This window comes from Salvia splendens, chromosome 11 (assembly GCF_004379255.2).
Source record: "Salvia splendens isolate huo1 chromosome 11, SspV2, whole genome shotgun sequence".
In the NCBI taxonomy this organism is placed as follows: domain Eukaryota; kingdom Viridiplantae; phylum Streptophyta; class Magnoliopsida; order Lamiales; family Lamiaceae; genus Salvia; species Salvia splendens.
The window spans coordinates 5,736,924-5,754,002 of NC_056042.1; the positions used below are offsets into that span (position 1 = coordinate 5,736,924).

General features: G+C 40.4%; 2 protein-coding genes across 6 annotated transcripts; both read left to right on the forward strand.

The window, feature by feature from the left end:
- The first annotated feature begins 478 nt into the window (after window positions 1-478).
- Window positions 479-5,757, forward strand: LOC121756078 (tobamovirus multiplication protein 2A-like). 5 transcript variants are annotated; one of them, XM_042151539.1, is made up of 8 exons: window positions 479-611; window positions 800-892; window positions 972-1,274; window positions 1,859-1,958; window positions 2,314-2,394; window positions 2,471-2,575; window positions 3,082-3,294; window positions 5,440-5,757. In XM_042151539.1, exons 3-8 carry the CDS (start codon window positions 1,036-1,038, stop codon window positions 5,545-5,547), a joined length of 846 nt encoding a protein of 281 aa, XP_042007473.1. In that variant the 5' UTR covers window positions 479-611; window positions 800-892; window positions 972-1,035; the 3' UTR covers window positions 5,548-5,757. The 5 variants fall into 5 exon arrangements, with proteins under 5 accessions (XP_042007473.1, XP_042007470.1, XP_042007471.1 ...); XM_042151536.1 differs by having other exon boundaries at window positions 983-1,274; XM_042151537.1 differs by having other exon boundaries at window positions 484-611; window positions 752-892; window positions 983-1,274.
- Window positions 5,758-15,352: 9,595 nt separating this feature from the next.
- LOC121754342 lies at window positions 15,353-16,485 on the forward strand. Its single transcript, XM_042149718.1, has 3 exons — window positions 15,353-15,389; window positions 15,683-15,864; window positions 15,964-16,485. The coding sequence occupies exons 1-3, from the start codon at window positions 15,353-15,355 to the stop codon at window positions 16,483-16,485; spliced, it is 741 nt and encodes a 246-aa protein (XP_042005652.1).
- The last annotated feature ends 594 nt before the right edge of the window (window positions 16,486-17,079 follow it).

Consider the following 17,079-nt stretch of genomic DNA (forward strand, 5'->3'; position numbering starts at 1 on the left):
ATTGTGGACGCTCTTATACTTATTCCCTCTGTCCCACTCTAAGTTAATAACTTTCCTTTTTGGGATGTCCGACTTCAAAAGACACATTTCTAACTGTGGTTTATCCCTCTCTCTACTTTATCCCTCTCTCTTAGTTTATTCTCTGCACTTAACTTACAAAACAATATTACATACAATTGCGTGCCTGAATAGAAATGTACCACTTAATGTGTGATGGAGGAATTATATTATAATAACGTGAAATTGATTAATTAATTGGATATTCACACAGGAATTATATTATAATAACGTCAAATTGATTAATTAATTGGATATTCACACAGGAATTATATTATAATAACGTCAAATTGATTAATTAATTGGATATTCACACTTCAAAGTTATTAATGCAGATAGAAGCACCGACCAAAGAGAGAACCAGAGTCACGCTTAAATAAATGCACATAAAAATGAAAAGCAATTTTGGCGCAATGTTGTCATAAGCGAAATGACACCATCATAATCCTTTTATTTTATGAATAATAGTACAAACATAATATTATAACCGCAGATCTCTCCATTCCTGTTCATCTACTTTCTCTCGGAGACCTTTGATCTGCGATTATTCTCTTGTAAGCTTCTCTAATTTCTTTATCTATTCAATTGAATATAAAGAAGATTGTGCTTATTTTCCTTTCTATCGGCACTATTCCTGTTCCTGAATGTTGTTTAGTATTTGTTGATTTCAGCAGATTTCACCTTTTTGATGCAGAATTCACCTGCGTTAATCGTTGTTTATCGGTTAACCTTTCTGTTTCAGTATTTTCTTGCAATATTATGTGGTTTATTTTGGATGCATCTCAGTAATTTTCATTTTCATGCGGCGAGCTGAATTAGAGTAACTGGGATTTTGGTGAGAGTCATAGTCTAATTTTGTATCTCTTAAATAATTTATTAAATAAATTTTCTTATTTGCATATTGCATGTGAGAGTTGCTTTGCAGGGAGTAAAGGGTTTTAGCTGTTGTATTAAAAGAGAGATAATTAGTTGTACAGAATGGCGTGTAAGGGGTTTTGGGAGTGCCTCTTGAAGCTTTTGAACTTCTTCTTAATGCTTGTGGGTTTGGCTATGGTTGGATATGGCATATACCTCTTTGCGGAGTACAAGAATGCTGCTTCCTCTGGTGGTGATGCGCCCCTTCCCCCACCTAGTCAGGATCTTGTACAGCTTGGTCGGCCCATGCTGTTAGCTGTTTCTTTGGCCGATAGCATTTTTGACAAACTGCCAAAGGCATGGTATGAATAGATGACCCAACTCTATCTTGTTCCTGGCTGTGTTATGCAAATGTAATTGTTTTCTCGAGTGTTAGACTCTTCTTTATTAATGCATTCTGTGTGGTTCATCCTTTATATACTGTAAAGCTATAAAGGGCCTGGCCAAGTATAATGCTCATGCAATTTTTTGGCCTATTAATGAGTCTGAAAATTTAATTTACTAGTAATCATTGTAGAATTTGTCGCATTTTGACTCTTTGATAAGATAATAAGTTTTCATTGGTTTGTTTTGAAAGTAAATTTGACAATATATTTCTTTGTTAGTTGTTCATTAATGTTTTCATGCATCAATATTCTTCTGCCCACCAATCCATATACTTTTCCATCTGCTTAGATCATTGGTTCTTCTGGGAAGAATTTATTAGGCTGATATATGAGTATATTTTTGTTAGTTTTGTTATTTTCTTGATTTTTCCTATTTACTTGTTTACATTTTGCCTAATGTCTTTCTTAATCAAGAGCAATAAAGCTGCATATAGGCTCTCCAGTATGTTAATTTTTGTTGCGGAGAATGATTATATTGACTTCACATGTGCTATTTGCAGGTTTATATATCTTTTCATTGGAATTGGTGTAGCTGTTCTTTTTGTTGCTTGTTGTGGTTGCATTGGAACGGCAACTCGAAATGGTTGCTGCCTGACTTGTGTATCCTCCTAATTACTCTTGTTGGTTAAACCGAGTGCTCTTTGACTCTATATCAATATATCTGGAATCTATTTGAGGGTGAAACTGCATGGCTTTATGCTCCAGTCATCTACAGAGTACGATGATTTGTTAACTGTAAATCATCGTCCCTCGCCTCGGTGTTTTCACTAGTATATAAATATCAAGATACTTTCATAGTGGAGAAGAAGTATTATTAACTATATGTTGGTTGCTAGATTTTGTCGTAAAATAATCTTTGTGGCAACTGTAGCAAGCAAGCTAGTGTGAAGAGTTCCTTAAAATTGTAGACATTTTCGTTCTCCAAAAGATGGTTGTGTTCCTTAAGATAATTTAGTTTTCAATACTGGTCATCCTGTTGATATTGGTGGAGTTGGGAGCGGCTGCTTTTATATTCTTTGACAAAAGCTGGAGGGAGGTTAGTCGAATTGTGATGGTTTATCTTTGATGTCGGATTTATTAGTTGTAAATTAATTTATGAGCAAAGCTTACAGGAAATTCCAACGGACAAAACTGGGAACTTTGATGAGATATATGAATTTCTGGAGGATCATTGGGAAATTGCCAAGTGGGTTGCCCTTGGTGCTGTTATACTTGAGGTTATACTACTGTTGACATATGCTGTATATAAGTTGAAATGATTGTATGCCCTGAAAGTCTTTGCAAGTAATTCTGTTATTTGTGACTGTTTCAATTGCCACACCAGAAAGCCAACACCATAATGTATATATGTAAGAACAAACAATTGGTTTAACTCTAAGCTTGTGAGGGCACATGCCCACATAATTTAGGTAATAATGATAACATTTTCCCATTAGGGTTTTCTAGTGCAGGTTTAGCATGTGTGGCAGAGATGATATTATGTTGCTTAGTGTAGACATTGTAGCCTTGTTTCCAGGAATGAATGGTATTTAATTTCCCATCTATCTCAAATTTCTTGAATTTGTGTTTCACATTCAATCTTTTTCCTGCATTTTTTTTAATTTTCAGATGCCTTCTGCATCTCCTTTGATCTGGCCTGAAGTAGTTTAGTTGTTTAGATTGTAAAAACTTGATAAACCACTTTGGTTTTTCTTTAATTTTACTAATTGTTGTGTAACTGCAGGCAATTATATTTTTGTTAGCTCTCATTGTAATGGCTGCTAATAGACCAGCAGACTATGATAGTGATGAAGAATATGTAGGTCCACCAAGGCAACAGATCCGACAGCCATTAATAAATAGACAACCTGTTCCAGCCACCGGTATCTCTGCTGCTAATACCCTTGACCAGCGCCCCAGTAGAAATGATGCATGGAGCACACGTATGAGAGAAAAGGTGAAAATTTCTTAATTCTGATTTAGCCATTGAATGACTAAATGACTTATTGCTCCATAATATAGATAGTAGGTCGTATAGCCAGGCCATGAACAACCAACCATCGCACTTTAAAAATTTGATAGGTTCGATCTCTAGTCTTAGATTAGGGCCTTCTGCAATGATGTACTAAAGTATTTTAGTTTTTCCAAAGAATCAAAACGGCCAGTTATTAATGGTTTGTTATGTGAGTTCACATAATAAATCTAAACTCAAACTGAACTAAATGAAGTGAAGTTTTTTCGAAGTAGTGTACTTGTACTGTTACTATACAGAAGAATGAGATAAATTCAATAAATAGTCAAACTTTCTATTATGTACTTATAATAAGAATATAGGAGTATAAGATTTAGCCAGGAAAAGGATCTTGTATATTCTTATATATATATATATATATATATAGAGTTGTGATCAATGTCGAACCAATTTTAAAGACCGAAGTAGAGACCAAATCTGGGCCATTAGATCTAGTTTTTTTGATGAGATGTGTTGCTGTGTAAAATTTTCGGTCTTCATTACAAGCTCATTTTACTTCATTGTATAGGTTTATTACTTCATTCCGTACGTAATACCTTGAAACTACAACATGTTTTTACTTTCTTCCAGTAGGTTTTGAAATGATTCAATATATGTTTAATTTGAATTCATTGACCTTTGTTTTTACTTTATTTACATTAAAATATGCAATTTATTCAAGTGCGTTTATTACTTCATTCAGAAACGTTATTACTTCATTGGATAAAGTTTTTACTTCATTCCAGTAGGACTTTAAATGCTTCTACACATACTTCATTCTAATAATTTATTACATCATTCCATGTGTTTATTACACCATATCAGCGTTGTGGCGGTGGTGATAGATATTGTAGAGAGAGAACGGCACGCGACGGCGAAACCGCATTTACGTACTGGAATGAAGTAATAATCCTACTGGAATGAAGTAAAAACCTACTGGAATGAAGTTAAATCTTCGTAACGTGTTAGTATGACTTATTTACCTTCGGATGAATTAAAATAGGCTCGTGATGAAGGCGAAAATAATTAATAAATTTGTGTCTCTCATCCATAAAAAACTAGATCTAAAAACCCTAATTTGGTATGGTTCGGTGGTTCGGTCTTTAAGAGTGGATTTGTGAATAATGGGACTCTATATATATATATATAATAGAAACTAGAAAGTTTGTCTAATTATCCAATTTATCTGAAACTAACTAAAAAAAAAAGTTTGAATACTATCTTTAATTATTAATAGTGACTTAGTAATTGCACAAAAGAAAATAAAATGCACATTATTAGATGCTTAAACATTTTACATTATCTAATATGTATTCGGTTTTTGGATGAAAGTCATGATGATTCATTTCTGTGAGATTAAATCAATTTCACTTTCATATGTTCTATTTCCAAATAATTTGGGGCATATGTTACTCCTCCGGTTCTTAAACATTAGGATAGGCATTAATATTTGTAGCTGAGGTACGTAATAAGAGTAACTAGCAAACCATAATTCTTGTCCATTTCAGAAATCTTCCCAATCAAATCATAGTTATTACACTGTACCGTACTTGGATTTGTTGATAACTTTTTATCTACTTCATATTTATAAGCATTTAACCCCCTTTCTGCTGTAAATTGAAAAGCTTTATGCGAGACAGTTTTTAAGGGCTTTCTGTTTTATATTGTACTCCTTATTCTCTCAAAAGAAAAGATCTTGTAGTGGTTAACATTACAATGTCCTTGCAATTTTAGTCTCTGGTGCATAATTTTAGTAGTCTTTATATGCAAAACCATCTTTGTTGATTCATAGTCCATGTCATGAACTTTTACACCCTAATCCAAGCCAAGCTTAGTTGGATCGTGATTGTGTCTTGAAGGTAGACTAAAGCCCAACCACAGACAGACATCCTTGTTTAAAACTATATTAGGTATTTTAATCTTCATGCTTTGTACCTCTCCTGGATATGTGACTCCCCATGGAAATTATTTTCAATTCAATAACACCTTGAATGATATAAATTCCCAGCACCTTGTTACTTGTGTCAGTGAGTATTAGGTTGTTTTGAATTAATTTGCATTTGAAGTTATCATTCGTTGCTTGTGAAACAGTATGGGCTAGATACTTCGGAGTTCACATACAACCCTTCCGAGTCAGGCAGGCACACACAAGCTGCTGCACAACCAGCCGAGGAAGGGGGTGGCTGCATCATAATGTGATGTCAATGCTGGTTTTGCACGAATTGGTTTGTTTTGAACCGAGTTTGAAGTAATTGGTGTGAGATCTTGGTTTGTTTGAACCGGATTGTAAGTAATTGGTGTGAGATCTTTGTATCTAATGAGATCAATACTCAACAGAAACACATGATTTAATTTTAAGTCTTGTATTTTACTGAGTGTGATCATCATTTAGCTTATTGGTTGAACAAATAATTTTCTTTGTGGAATGTGGTGCTTGGTTGCTTGCACTCTTGAGCCAACTTCAAAACGAGCTAAAAAAAGAGGAATAACTGTTGTCTGTTGTAAATATCCTAGCATTACTTTATTAAGATAAAAGTTAATCTCTGTGTAGAAATTCAGAGCGATACACACTCTGTTCTGTAGAAATAAACTATGACTACACGAATTTGATGTAATTTACTGTCAAGTGAGCCATTTCGGTTTAGTTGCGATTTCCAAGTGACCTAATTTGGAAATTTAACAAAGAAATTGTTTCTTTTTTACACAGATTAAACAAATATTTGACGTTTAACAGATCTAGGCATGAACTATAATAGCTCCAAAACCTTGAAAACATCCAAAAATCAATAATCTGGCAAGAAAACAGACCGTAATGTTCGACGAAATGGAATTGGATAGTAATCAAACCGACTTGCAGATTAACATAATCAATCCCAACATAACAGCCAAAAACTGAAGGCATATAGATTAAGGGGAGGATTATGAGCTGAAAATTTTGAAAGCAGGAACTAGAGCTGGGGAGAAAGAATGAGGGATGAGAGTGCAAAGAAAAAATAAGAGTCATTGTTGTTGTAAATTTGTGGTTTTTTGTTGAAGAAGAATGATGGGGTACGTACTAAACAAAGCCCAATAGCAGTGGGCCCATCAGCCCAAAACCCAAGGAAGAGTATCAGTTCGGCATTACCAAAGAGTTCGGCCCCAGCCTACAGCTCGGTAAAAGCCGACCAATCAAGCTCTACTCTCAGATCGGCAAAAGCTGCTCGGCAATAGTTCCTCAGCCCAAAACCCAAGGAAGAGTATCAGTTCGGCATTACCAAAGAGTTCGGCCCCAGCCTACAGCTCGGTAAAAGCCGACCAATCAAGCTCTACTCTCAGATCGGCAAAAGCTGCTCGGCAATAGTTCAGCAGTTCGGTCTCAGTATTCGACCGAACTGGGAGATAGTGGACTCATGCAGAACCTCCACGACCTCCACTACACGATCTATTTAGTGGTGGACCCATGCAGGATCTCATGACCTCCACGACATCCACGATCTAATTAGTGATGATGTAAGCCACGACCTAATTAGTGATGATGTAAGCCACGACCTAGTTAGTGGTGATGCAAGCCACGATCTTAGTTCAATGTATAAATAGAACTTAGATCAGATAGAAAAAGGAGGAGAGCGCTCTAGACATCAAATATCATATAGCAAGTCTGTATTTGTAAGCTGAAAACCAGATCAAGCAATACAATCTTGCCCTCCTTTCTTCCCGTGGACGTAGATTTACCTCAGTAAATCGAACCACGTAATTCCCTGTGTCGTGATCTATATTTTTTACCCGCATTCACTACCATCAAAAATTCGCCCAACCATCACTGGCGCCGTCTGTGGGAACCAGAGAACCAAATTTGTGATAAAGCGAGTTTTTGATCCTCTTCTACCAAAAAAATGCATACCAGATCACATAACACCCATAATACCGTTCGTGATAACCATGAGGAAGCTAGTCCAGCCCGCAGGTCTGGAAAACAGCCTCGGGAGAAATCTACTTCCAGTTCTCACGGAGAAGGAACAAACCGCTCAAAGACTCATCGCACCGAGTCCTCCCAGCAGCCCGATTTGAACGAGGCTGTCAAGTTGTTTTTGGCCGAGAAGCAGGAAGAGTTCTTAATTTTCCTGCAAAAGGGCCAAAAGCCGGAGACGAAAACGGTGGATTCTCCCTCCTCATCCAGACATGAAAGTCACTACCGCAGTAGTGCCGTGTCTTCCAGGAAGAAGAATCCTCAACCCCGACATGTTCCTGTTCCTCCTCGGTACCGGAATCACAGGAGAACTCCATCTCCTCCATACCGAAGAGATGTCGGGTTCGCCATGTACGGAGCATTGAAGACTCCGTTCTCGGACGATATCACCCGAACTCCCTTGCCACAGAACTACCGAACTCCGTCGATGACTTATGACGGGTTAGTGAATCCTCATGACTTCCTGGGACGCTATCAGTATAACATGGCGAACCAGGGTCTCAATGAGGTCCATATGTGCAAGCTGTTTCCCGAGCTGCTTATCGGGAACGCAAGAAGGTGGTTCGATAGCCTCCCCCAAGGCAGCATTAGATCTTACCGAGATCTAATGGATGCTTTCCACAAGAGGTTCTTTCAGAAAGTGGAAGCACGAATCACTTCGGCTCAGCTGCTTTCTATACGTCAAGGTCGTGACGAAAAGATCAGCGACTTTATGACGAGATTCCACAAGGAATGCCTACAAGTAGATGATCTCAATGATCTACTTGTCATTTCGGCATTCCAAAATGGAATCCTGCCCGGAGCTCTCTACAGAAAGCTCGTGGAATGCAGTCCGCAAACAGCTCAAGAGATGTGGGACATTGCGGACCAGTTCTCCCGTGCCGATGAGGCAGACCGTCACAAACGATCTTTAGACAGCTCATCCCGAGGAGACGGGAGGAAGCCCGATCATAGCGATCAGGGACATCCTCGCCGAACTCCTTTTGGCGATCAGGGACATCCTCGCCGAACTCCTTTTGAAAGGATTCAAAGGACTCCGGTGCAAGACCGATTGGGGCCACGTCTCAATCCTGAGAAGCTGCCCGCCCGCCGTGATTCCGGTTGAGATCGGCGTACCCAGTCCCCGAACTCTAAATTTCTCCTCAGAAATGAATGATGACGGACTGAGAGCCGAACTAGATCTGGCCGAAGAAAGAAGAGAATTGGCCTGCATAAAAGCAGCCAAGTACAAGGAGCAAGTAGCCCGGTATTATAACCAAAGGGTGAAAAAGCTGCAATTTCAAGTGGGAGATCTCGTCTTGAGAAACAACGAAGTAAGCCGAGCAGAAAAGCTGGGCAAACTCGAACCCACATGGGAAGGTCCATATCGGGTGTCAGAAGTCCTCGGCAAAGGGTCTTATAAATTGACTCACATGTCAGGAGAACAAGTACCCCGAACATGGTACATTTCCAACCTCAAGAAGTTCCATTTGTAAGAGACAGTCCGGTCAGTCAGTCTTGTGTCTAGTTCGGTCCTAGGGGTATGTGCTTTCTTTGTTTTTTACTTGTTTTTCATGTTTGTCTATGTGCGTTTTGTTTGTCTATGTGCGTTTTGTCTGTCTATGTGCGTGTCGTCTCTTACAAATGTTACTGAGGTATCTTGTTCTTCGAAGGCTGATCCCCTTTTTAGAACATATATAAGCCAACGATTGTGAGTCCAAGCTTCTAAGGAGGATACAAGACCACAATTCAGCTTAAGAAACAAGCAGTTCGTCTGAAACGAACTGCCACAAAGGGAAAGTCCGATCCACGCGATAAAACTCGCCGAATTAGGACAAGGGAAAGTCCGATCCACGCGATAAAACTCGCCGAATTAGGACAAGGGAAAGTCCGATCCCCAAATTAGGACAAGGGAAAGTCCGATCCGAGCGATAAAACTCGCCAAATTAGGACACAAGCTTAGTCCGGTCAAAGAAATTTACTTCATAAGACCAAAGACGAGTCCGGTCAAAGAAGTTTACTTCATAAGACCAAAGACGAGTCCGGTCAAAGAAGTTTATTTCATAAGACCGAGGACCAAGTCCGGTCAAAGAAATTTACTTCATAAGACCAAAGACGAGTCCGGTCAAAGAAGTTTACTTCATAAGACCAAAGACGAGTCCGGTCAAAGAAGTTTATTTCATAAGACCGAGGACCAAGTCCGGTCAAAGAAGTTTACTTCATAAGACCGAGGACGAGCACGATGAAATTTTTTCGCTGAGCTGTAAATACGCAGTGATAGAAACGAAATGAAGATTTCATTTATTAAAACTTGTTCGGCATACAACTCCGCTGCCCTACGAGAAGGCATTACAAAGGACTATTCTACTGTCCACGGTTGCTAAAGTTTAGCCACCTATTCAAAAAATCCTCGTGAAGCCGAGTTCGGGCGTTCTCGGCAGCTGAAGAATAAGCAGGTCGACGAGATGCTCTAATCGACCTACCGCCTCTTCCCTGAGCCCGGGAAGCTCTAGCACCTCGGCGGCGAAGAGTCTCTTCACGAAGCATTTGTTGATCTTGCTCACTCATAATCACAGCTCCTCTACGAACTTCAGTCCGTCCTTGTCTTGACGTTTCCGGTTGCTCCTGAGTCCGTTCTCGTCTTGACGTTTCCGGCTGTTCCTGAGTTCGTTGCTGACTTAGAGTAGGGTTTTGAGCAAGTGAATCAGGGGTTTGAGCTGGAGTGCGACCATCTGTTGGCGGGAAATGCCTAAGGAATCTCTCGATTGAGGGACGCCGGGAAAGAATGATGTCGTACCGAGAAGCCCAGCGCCGCAATGATTTCACGACTTGTTGGCAAGCCGAGCTCTCCAGCGCATTGTTCCTCCGGAGTACATGATATTCCTCCCACAGTTCGTCAACTCGTTCCTGAACTTCAGAGATGGTCATTCCCCCGCGCCTGCAGATGAAATCCTCATACGCAGTCCTCTCAGCGACGGCAGTGTTCAGCTCGGCCTCCAGATCTTTCTTTTCGGACTCTAAGTCCTTATTGTCGGCCTCCAGCTTCACTAAACAAGCCAAGAGTTCGTCATTCTTCATCTGGTCAGCCATGGCTTTTTTCTCAGCTTCGTCTAAAGCGGAAGAGTACAGCCGCTTCCAGTGAAGTACCTCCAGCTCCTTAAGAGTTAAGAATACAAAGCAGCTATGTCAGTTCGGCATTTCAGTTTACTGAGCAGGTAGTAAACCACAACAGGAGTAAAAGAGAGTACGAAAAGCTATACGAAGACACAAGTGCAGAAAGAAGAATTTTTTCATTCATAAGAAAAAAATTTTTACACAAGGAGGGCTTCAAGGCCATTTTACAAGAAGGAAGAAACTAAACTAAGAGAAGGGAGACGAAATCATACTCCGCCAGCTTCGTCTCCGGCTCCTCGGTGAGGTTCAGCTTCCTTCTCCTTGTCTGCCTCAGCTTCAGCCTCGGCCTCCTTGCTCCCCCCAGCCTGCTCGGTGCCCCCATCACCGATCAGCAGCACCTCTTGCTCGGCCTGCCTGTCTCCGGTCTGCTGATCAAGCTGCTCGGTCTCACCCTCTCCGTGGAAAATTGGAGCGGGTGAAACTGGCCCTAAGGAGGCAAAGATAGCCTCCATATTTTCATCCCGGTCAGCTCGGCAACTACGAACTCGGTCAGCAGAAAGCAGGACCGAGGACGAAGCAAGCTCCTCAAGGAGCGGCAGACTCTGGAGACGAGCTGCTATCTCTCGGCCGTACAGCGGCAGGACGACTTCGGGCCCCTGCTCGGCATTATCGGTCATCAGTTTCAGCAGATCACCGACAAAGGCCGAAAATTGATTGCTCAGAAAGAGTTTCTCCGCGAAAGCACGGAGAACCTCCCCTTGGGCAACCACGGCGGCAGCATCCCTCCGTTTCGTCTACTCTCGCTGGATGACGAGCTGGTTTTTGGCAAACTGGGCTTCATCCTGGGCCGAGATCTTAGCAGCTCTGGCCTTCTCAAAATCTGCCTTAGCCTGTTCGGCCTGGTGACGAGCAGCCGCCAACTTCCTCTGCATCTCAGCATAATCGTTGGACGCTTTGGAGAGTTCAACGGCGACGAGCTTGGAGAGCATATCGTTCCTCTGAAAATGGAAAAAGGAAAAAGTCAACCGAGGGGCCACAAAAAAATACAGGAAAAAAGCAAGGCCAGAAAATCAAGAAGAGAATTCACCTCGGCGAAGTCCGTGGGCCATAAAAAGGGCTCACAGATATGTTCCGAAGGAGGCGCCAAGACCACGTCTTTCTCTGGCGCTCTTGGGGGTTTCTGAATCCTCCCCTTCCCCCTTGCCGAAGTCGACTCCGGCTTCTTTGGATCCGAAGAGGTCTTTTGCCTCTTCGGATTCTTCTCGGCATCAGACGCCGAGCTGCTGGTTTTCGGCCTCTCCGGTTCCTTAGATTCGGAGGATTTGCGGCTAATCTTATTTAGCATGTTCACTGCCAAAAAGCAAGAAAGCAAGGTTAGTTTTCGCCACAAAAGCAGTAAGGCACAAAAAAGAATTCCTCACCCTCGGTCTCTTCGTCCGAAGACGAGGAGTCGAACACGAAGTCGCCCTTGACGAGCTCAGACTCCAGGTACTGCTTCCTAATCATAGGAATCTTATTGAGCTCGCCCTCGAGCTCGTCCAACGGTTCTAACCGAGGATGAGGAATCACGGACTTCGGCCCTCTCCAGGGAAAGCCCGGAGCCGCTGTCCTATTATAAAAAAAGAAACGATGTTGCCACTTTGGCCACTTGGTTTTGCAGAAGGCCCTAAAAGGCTGTAAAGGGATCAAGTAAAACCAAGATCCTTTCCTCTTAAACTGGAAGAAATTAAGGATTGCCCTCAGAGACAGATCCTTATCTAGCCTACGCAGTTCGGCAGCAAAGGCCGATAAGTGCCTCCAAGAGTTCGGAGTCACCTGACCTAAAGGGAGTTGAAAAAAATCTAGCAGCTCCACAAAGGCAGGGGGAAGAGGGAAACGAAGCCCGCATTCCAAGCCGGCTTCATAAACGGTGGCGTAACCCTCCGGCGGCGAGTCAGCCCTATGAAGGTCGTCGGGAATCGCAACCTTCCCCCCAGGAAAAAAATATTTTTCGTGTAGGGATATCACAGTATCCTTACTCAAGATGCTGTGAAAATACTCTACGGTCTTCTCCCCGGATTCTTTCCGGCTAGAAGACCCCTTATCCCCTTTCCTACCGCTACCTGACTCAGAAGAAGAAGAAGACATAGTTCTTACTCTTTGAAAGTCTGAAGAAATTCTGAAGAAATTCTTGAAAGCGGAAGGAAATTTTTACGCCAAAGAGAGAGAATGCAGAAGAAGCAATAGCAAGTGTTCAAATGATGAAGAAAGGACGTATTTATCAGATTCGGAGAAGATTTCAAAATCATCGCACCGTTTCGAATCCCACCTTTTCAGGATTCAACGGCCGGATTTTACTGTCGCATTTAATGCAGTCACGCGCAAGGCACGTCCCCTGACGTCAGCCTTCCCCGTACCTTTATCCAGAATGCCGAAGTGACTCGCTTCGCCGAAGTGATTCACTTCGCTTTTCGGGGGGGTAGTGATGGGGTACGTACTAAACAAAGCCCAATAGCAGTGGGCCCATCAGCCCAAAACCCGAGGAAGAGTATCAGTTCGGCATTACCAAAGAGTTCGGCCCCAGCCTACAGCTCGGTAAAAGCCGACCAATCAAGCTCTACTCTCAGATCGGCAAAAGCTGCTCGGCAATAGTTCCTCAGCCCAAAACCCAAGGAAGAGTATCAGTTCGGCATTACCAAAGAGTTCGGCCCCAGCCTACAGCTCGGTAAAAGCCGACCAATCAAGCTCTACTCTCAGATCGGCAAAAGCTGCTCGGCAATAGTTCAGCAGTTCGGTCTCAGTATTCGACCGAACTGGGAGATAGTGGACTCATGCAGAACCTCCACGACCTCCACTACACGATCTATTTAGTGGTGGACCCATGCAGGATCTCATGACCTCCACGACATCCACGATCTAATTAGTGATGATGTAAGCCACGACCTAATTAGTGATGATGTAAGCCACGACCTAGTTAGTGGTGATGCAAGCCACGATCTTAGTTCAATGTATAAATAGAACTTAGATCAGATAGAAAAAGGAGGAGAGCGCTCTAGACATCAAATATCATATAGCAAGTCTGTATTTGTAAGCTGAAAACCAGATCAAGCAATACAATCTTGCCCTCCTTTCTTCCCGTGGACGTAGATTTACCTCAGTAAATCGAACCACGTAATTCCCTGTGTCGTGATCTATATTTTTTACCCGCATTCACTACCATCAAAAATTCGCCCAATCATCAAAGAAGTAGCTAGTTTTTTGCTGTAAAAAATGTGTAATGGGATTGATGTTTTCGGAATAATTTGATCACTGAAATTGGGGTATTCTGTTGTTGAAGAAGAAGAGTGGCGATGTCAGCATTTTTTAGTGGACTGCGTAAAATGACCTTAAAGGGTCTGACGGCTTTTTTGTCCAAAAAATATTATTTGTGATGAGATATTTTGTGAGTAATTTGGGGATATTTTTTTGTTTGGAACCTATGGTGAAAGTTAAAGATTTGTTAGGTACCTAAAATGTAGTTCACTCTTCCATTTAAATATATGCTACGTCACATTCATATAAAAATTAATCAATAAGTAAATACTTTATCTGTCCCATAAAAATAATGACAGTTTCTCTTTTCGTCCGTCCTATAAAATTATCTCATTTTCATTTATGGAAAGTTTTCATATACTTATTACCCATATACATTAATTTACTTACAACTTATACCACTAGCACCCACCATTAAACACTAACAAAAAATATGGTCTCACTATCCACTAACACTATTATAAATACCCTTGTCTTCATCTCTCTTATTTTACCAATTATGCTTTAATTCCCGTGTCATCCCAAATGTCCTTATTTTTTTGGGATGGAGTATAATATAGTATAATCTAAGTATTAGAAATTGGTTGGGCATAGCTCACAAATTCAGACCAACTCCAACCATATACCAAAACCAATTTTTGGTGTAAAAATCATCTCCAACCATACCCCAAACTCAAACTCATTTTTGGTATTTTCTACGGATTTACACCAAATATGGTGTTACTACAAAAATTTATGAGATGTTGCAGATCGATCCATTATTATTTAATTATGTGAATAAAACACGAAAAAATTTTACAATAACAAATGAGGATGCTCGATTTCAAAAGTATTTGACTTGATATGACGCAAAAAGAAATAAAATGCTCTTCTAGACTAGCACTAGTTGATCAATTGTGGAAACAAACACAAATTTCAAGTCTTGAATTTTTTCAATTTTATATCCATATTGTAGTATGCTTTTTTTGTATTGTGATATTTTTAAATGTGGTCTGATTTAAGTTTTAATTTTATCATAGCATGTGAAGTGTATATTAATCAAGTTAGTGTATTTTTCATATAAATTATATTTAATACTCCATCCGTCCATGAATAGGAGCCTCGTTTCTAAATGGTGCGGGTTTTAAGAAATTGTTTGAATGTGTAATAAATGGAGTGTGCTAGTGGAATTTGAGACCCACTTAATTGCACTTTTTCAATTAAAGTGCAGAATCTGTTTTTTTTAAGTCATTTAAAAATTTCATTACTCATAATTTTATTTAATTCGAGTTTTCAACAATAAAGAGTAATAAGAGTACAAAATTCATAAACAAAGCCTTCCATTCCATAATAACCTGCCAAAAGTGGTTCAAATACAAAGGGGAATCTGAAAATTTGAATTTTCCTCTTAGACATTTTAGAGGGAAATTTGAACTAAATTTTGGATTTTCAAACTCTCTATAAATACATTAACAATGTGCATTTAACACAACTCCTACCAACCTCCAAACTCAAAAAACTTCAAAAAAAAAAAATGGCATTGCATTCAAATTAGCATTTCCCTCAGAAAAATTTCATCATTGGGAGTATTAAGCACTTCAAAGGTCAGAAAAATATCAACATGCAGATAAGTACACACTAGATGAAGATAAGGTCAGAAATCTATCAACACTTCAAAGGTCTTCAATTAGAAACATGGCATGTCATTTGTCTGTTAGCAAGACCACAGTTGGTAACTAGATTAAGCAAAATCACCAAAGGCCTAATACAAATCCTATCAAACCTGCCTTGACTGAACTCAATAAATTAGCTAGGTTGAAATGGTGTCTTGCTCAACTTCAGCCATCCATAACTTAAGGATAAGTTCAATATCATAGCATGCACCATATAGTCCATATTGATGAAAAATTCTATATGAGTAAGACATCAGACAAGTACTACCTCTTGCCGGATGAAAATGAGCCATATAGGTCATGCAAGTCAAAGGTACATCACCAAGGTGATGTTCATGTGTGCTGTATCTAGGCTACATTTTGACAGTGAGAAGCAAGAGGCAGCCCACATATGATGGTAAGGTGGGAATATTTCCCTTCACTAAAGTTGTTCCAGCTCAAAGGAAATCAAATAACAGAGATAGAGGGACCTTGGAAACAAAGCCAATTAAAGCACTCACCAAGGTAGTAATGAGGGACTGCATTATCCACAAGGTAAGCATTTTTTTCATACTATCAGATCTTACCAACTTAGTATAGATCATCACTTAGTTCAGTAAGTGTTTTTCATGGCAAATCATACCTGCAATTAAGGCCAAGTGGCCTGATTGGGCAAGTAAGGAGATATACATACAGCAAGGCAATCCTACACTACACATAACTGCCAAAGATCCAGAATTTCTGGTTGTTGCCAACTCAGATGGATTTAAAATCCATCTGATTTGTCAGCCACCAAATTCACCTGACACTAACATATTAGACCTAGGATTTTTTAGGGCTATACAGTCACTACAGCATGAGAAACCATGCAGGGGTGTGGATGAACTGGTGGAGAATGTATGTAAGGCTTATGAAGAGCTGACACCACAAACCCTCAACAGAGTATTCCTCTCCTTGCAGGCTTGCCTCACCCAGATCCTAAAATTCAAAGGGGACAACCACTACAAACTTCCACACATGAATAAAGATAGGCTTGAAAGAACAGATGGACTACCCAATGTGCTAGAAGTGGATGAAGGTATTGTGAGAGAGGTGCTGGAGTACTTACAACAACCAGAGAACAATGATGGTTCAGGGTATGATATTGAGGCTCTGAGTGATGCATTTGGCTTCTAGGTTTGGGGTTGTGTTTTTGGTTTTTTGGTCAGGCCCTAGGGTTTTTGGAATAAGTGGTCTGGTGTTTTTATTTTTTTGGTGTATATAAATAGTGCAAAGATCATGTAATGCTCACATATTCATTGTTTGAATGTAAGACCCTCATAAAAATTTCATCATAGGGCAGGCACACAAGCCTCCTAACCTTGGAAATGGGTGACTTGACACAACTTAAGCACAACCAACAGAACCAACCACCAAGAACATCAGATGACACAATATGATCACCACAAACAGAAGCCATACCAAATCAGTGAACATGAAGTAAGCAACACTTATCCCTCAGAAAAATTTCATCATAGGGTAGGAAATCAAGCTTACAAACCTTGCAAAGGGGTGGCTTGACACAACTTAAGCACAACCAACAGAACCAACCACCAACAACATCAGCGAACACAATATGATCACCATAAACAGAAGCAACACCAAATCAGTGAACACCATCACAAAATTTTCATCATGGGGCAGACTTAATCAACAATAATGGAACAACACAGGCTCTCAGAAAATATTTCATCATAGGGTAGGAAATCAAGCCTCCAAACCTTGCAAATG

Bases quoted from the DNA above. Each gene is read 5' to 3' on its own strand.
- LOC121756078 (XM_042151539.1), top strand. From the start codon at position 1,036: ATGGCGTGTAAGGGGTTTTGGGAGTGCCTCTTGAAGCTTTTGAACTTC. The intron at 1,275-1,858 runs GTATGAATAGAT...TGCTATTTGCAG, and splicing joins GACAAACTGCCAAAGGCATG to GTTTATATATCTTTTCATTG. The intron at 2,395-2,470 runs GTTAGTCGAATT...CAAAGCTTACAG, and splicing joins TTGACAAAAGCTGGAGGGAG to GAAATTCCAACGGACAAAAC.
- LOC121754342 (XM_042149718.1), top strand. From the start codon at position 15,353: ATGGCATGTCATTTGTCTGTTAGCAAGACCACAGTTG. The intron at 15,390-15,682 runs GTAACTAGATTA...TGCTGTATCTAG, and splicing joins TGTTAGCAAGACCACAGTTG to GCTACATTTTGACAGTGAGA. The intron at 15,865-15,963 runs GTAAGCATTTTT...CCTGCAATTAAG, and splicing joins GGGACTGCATTATCCACAAG to GCCAAGTGGCCTGATTGGGC.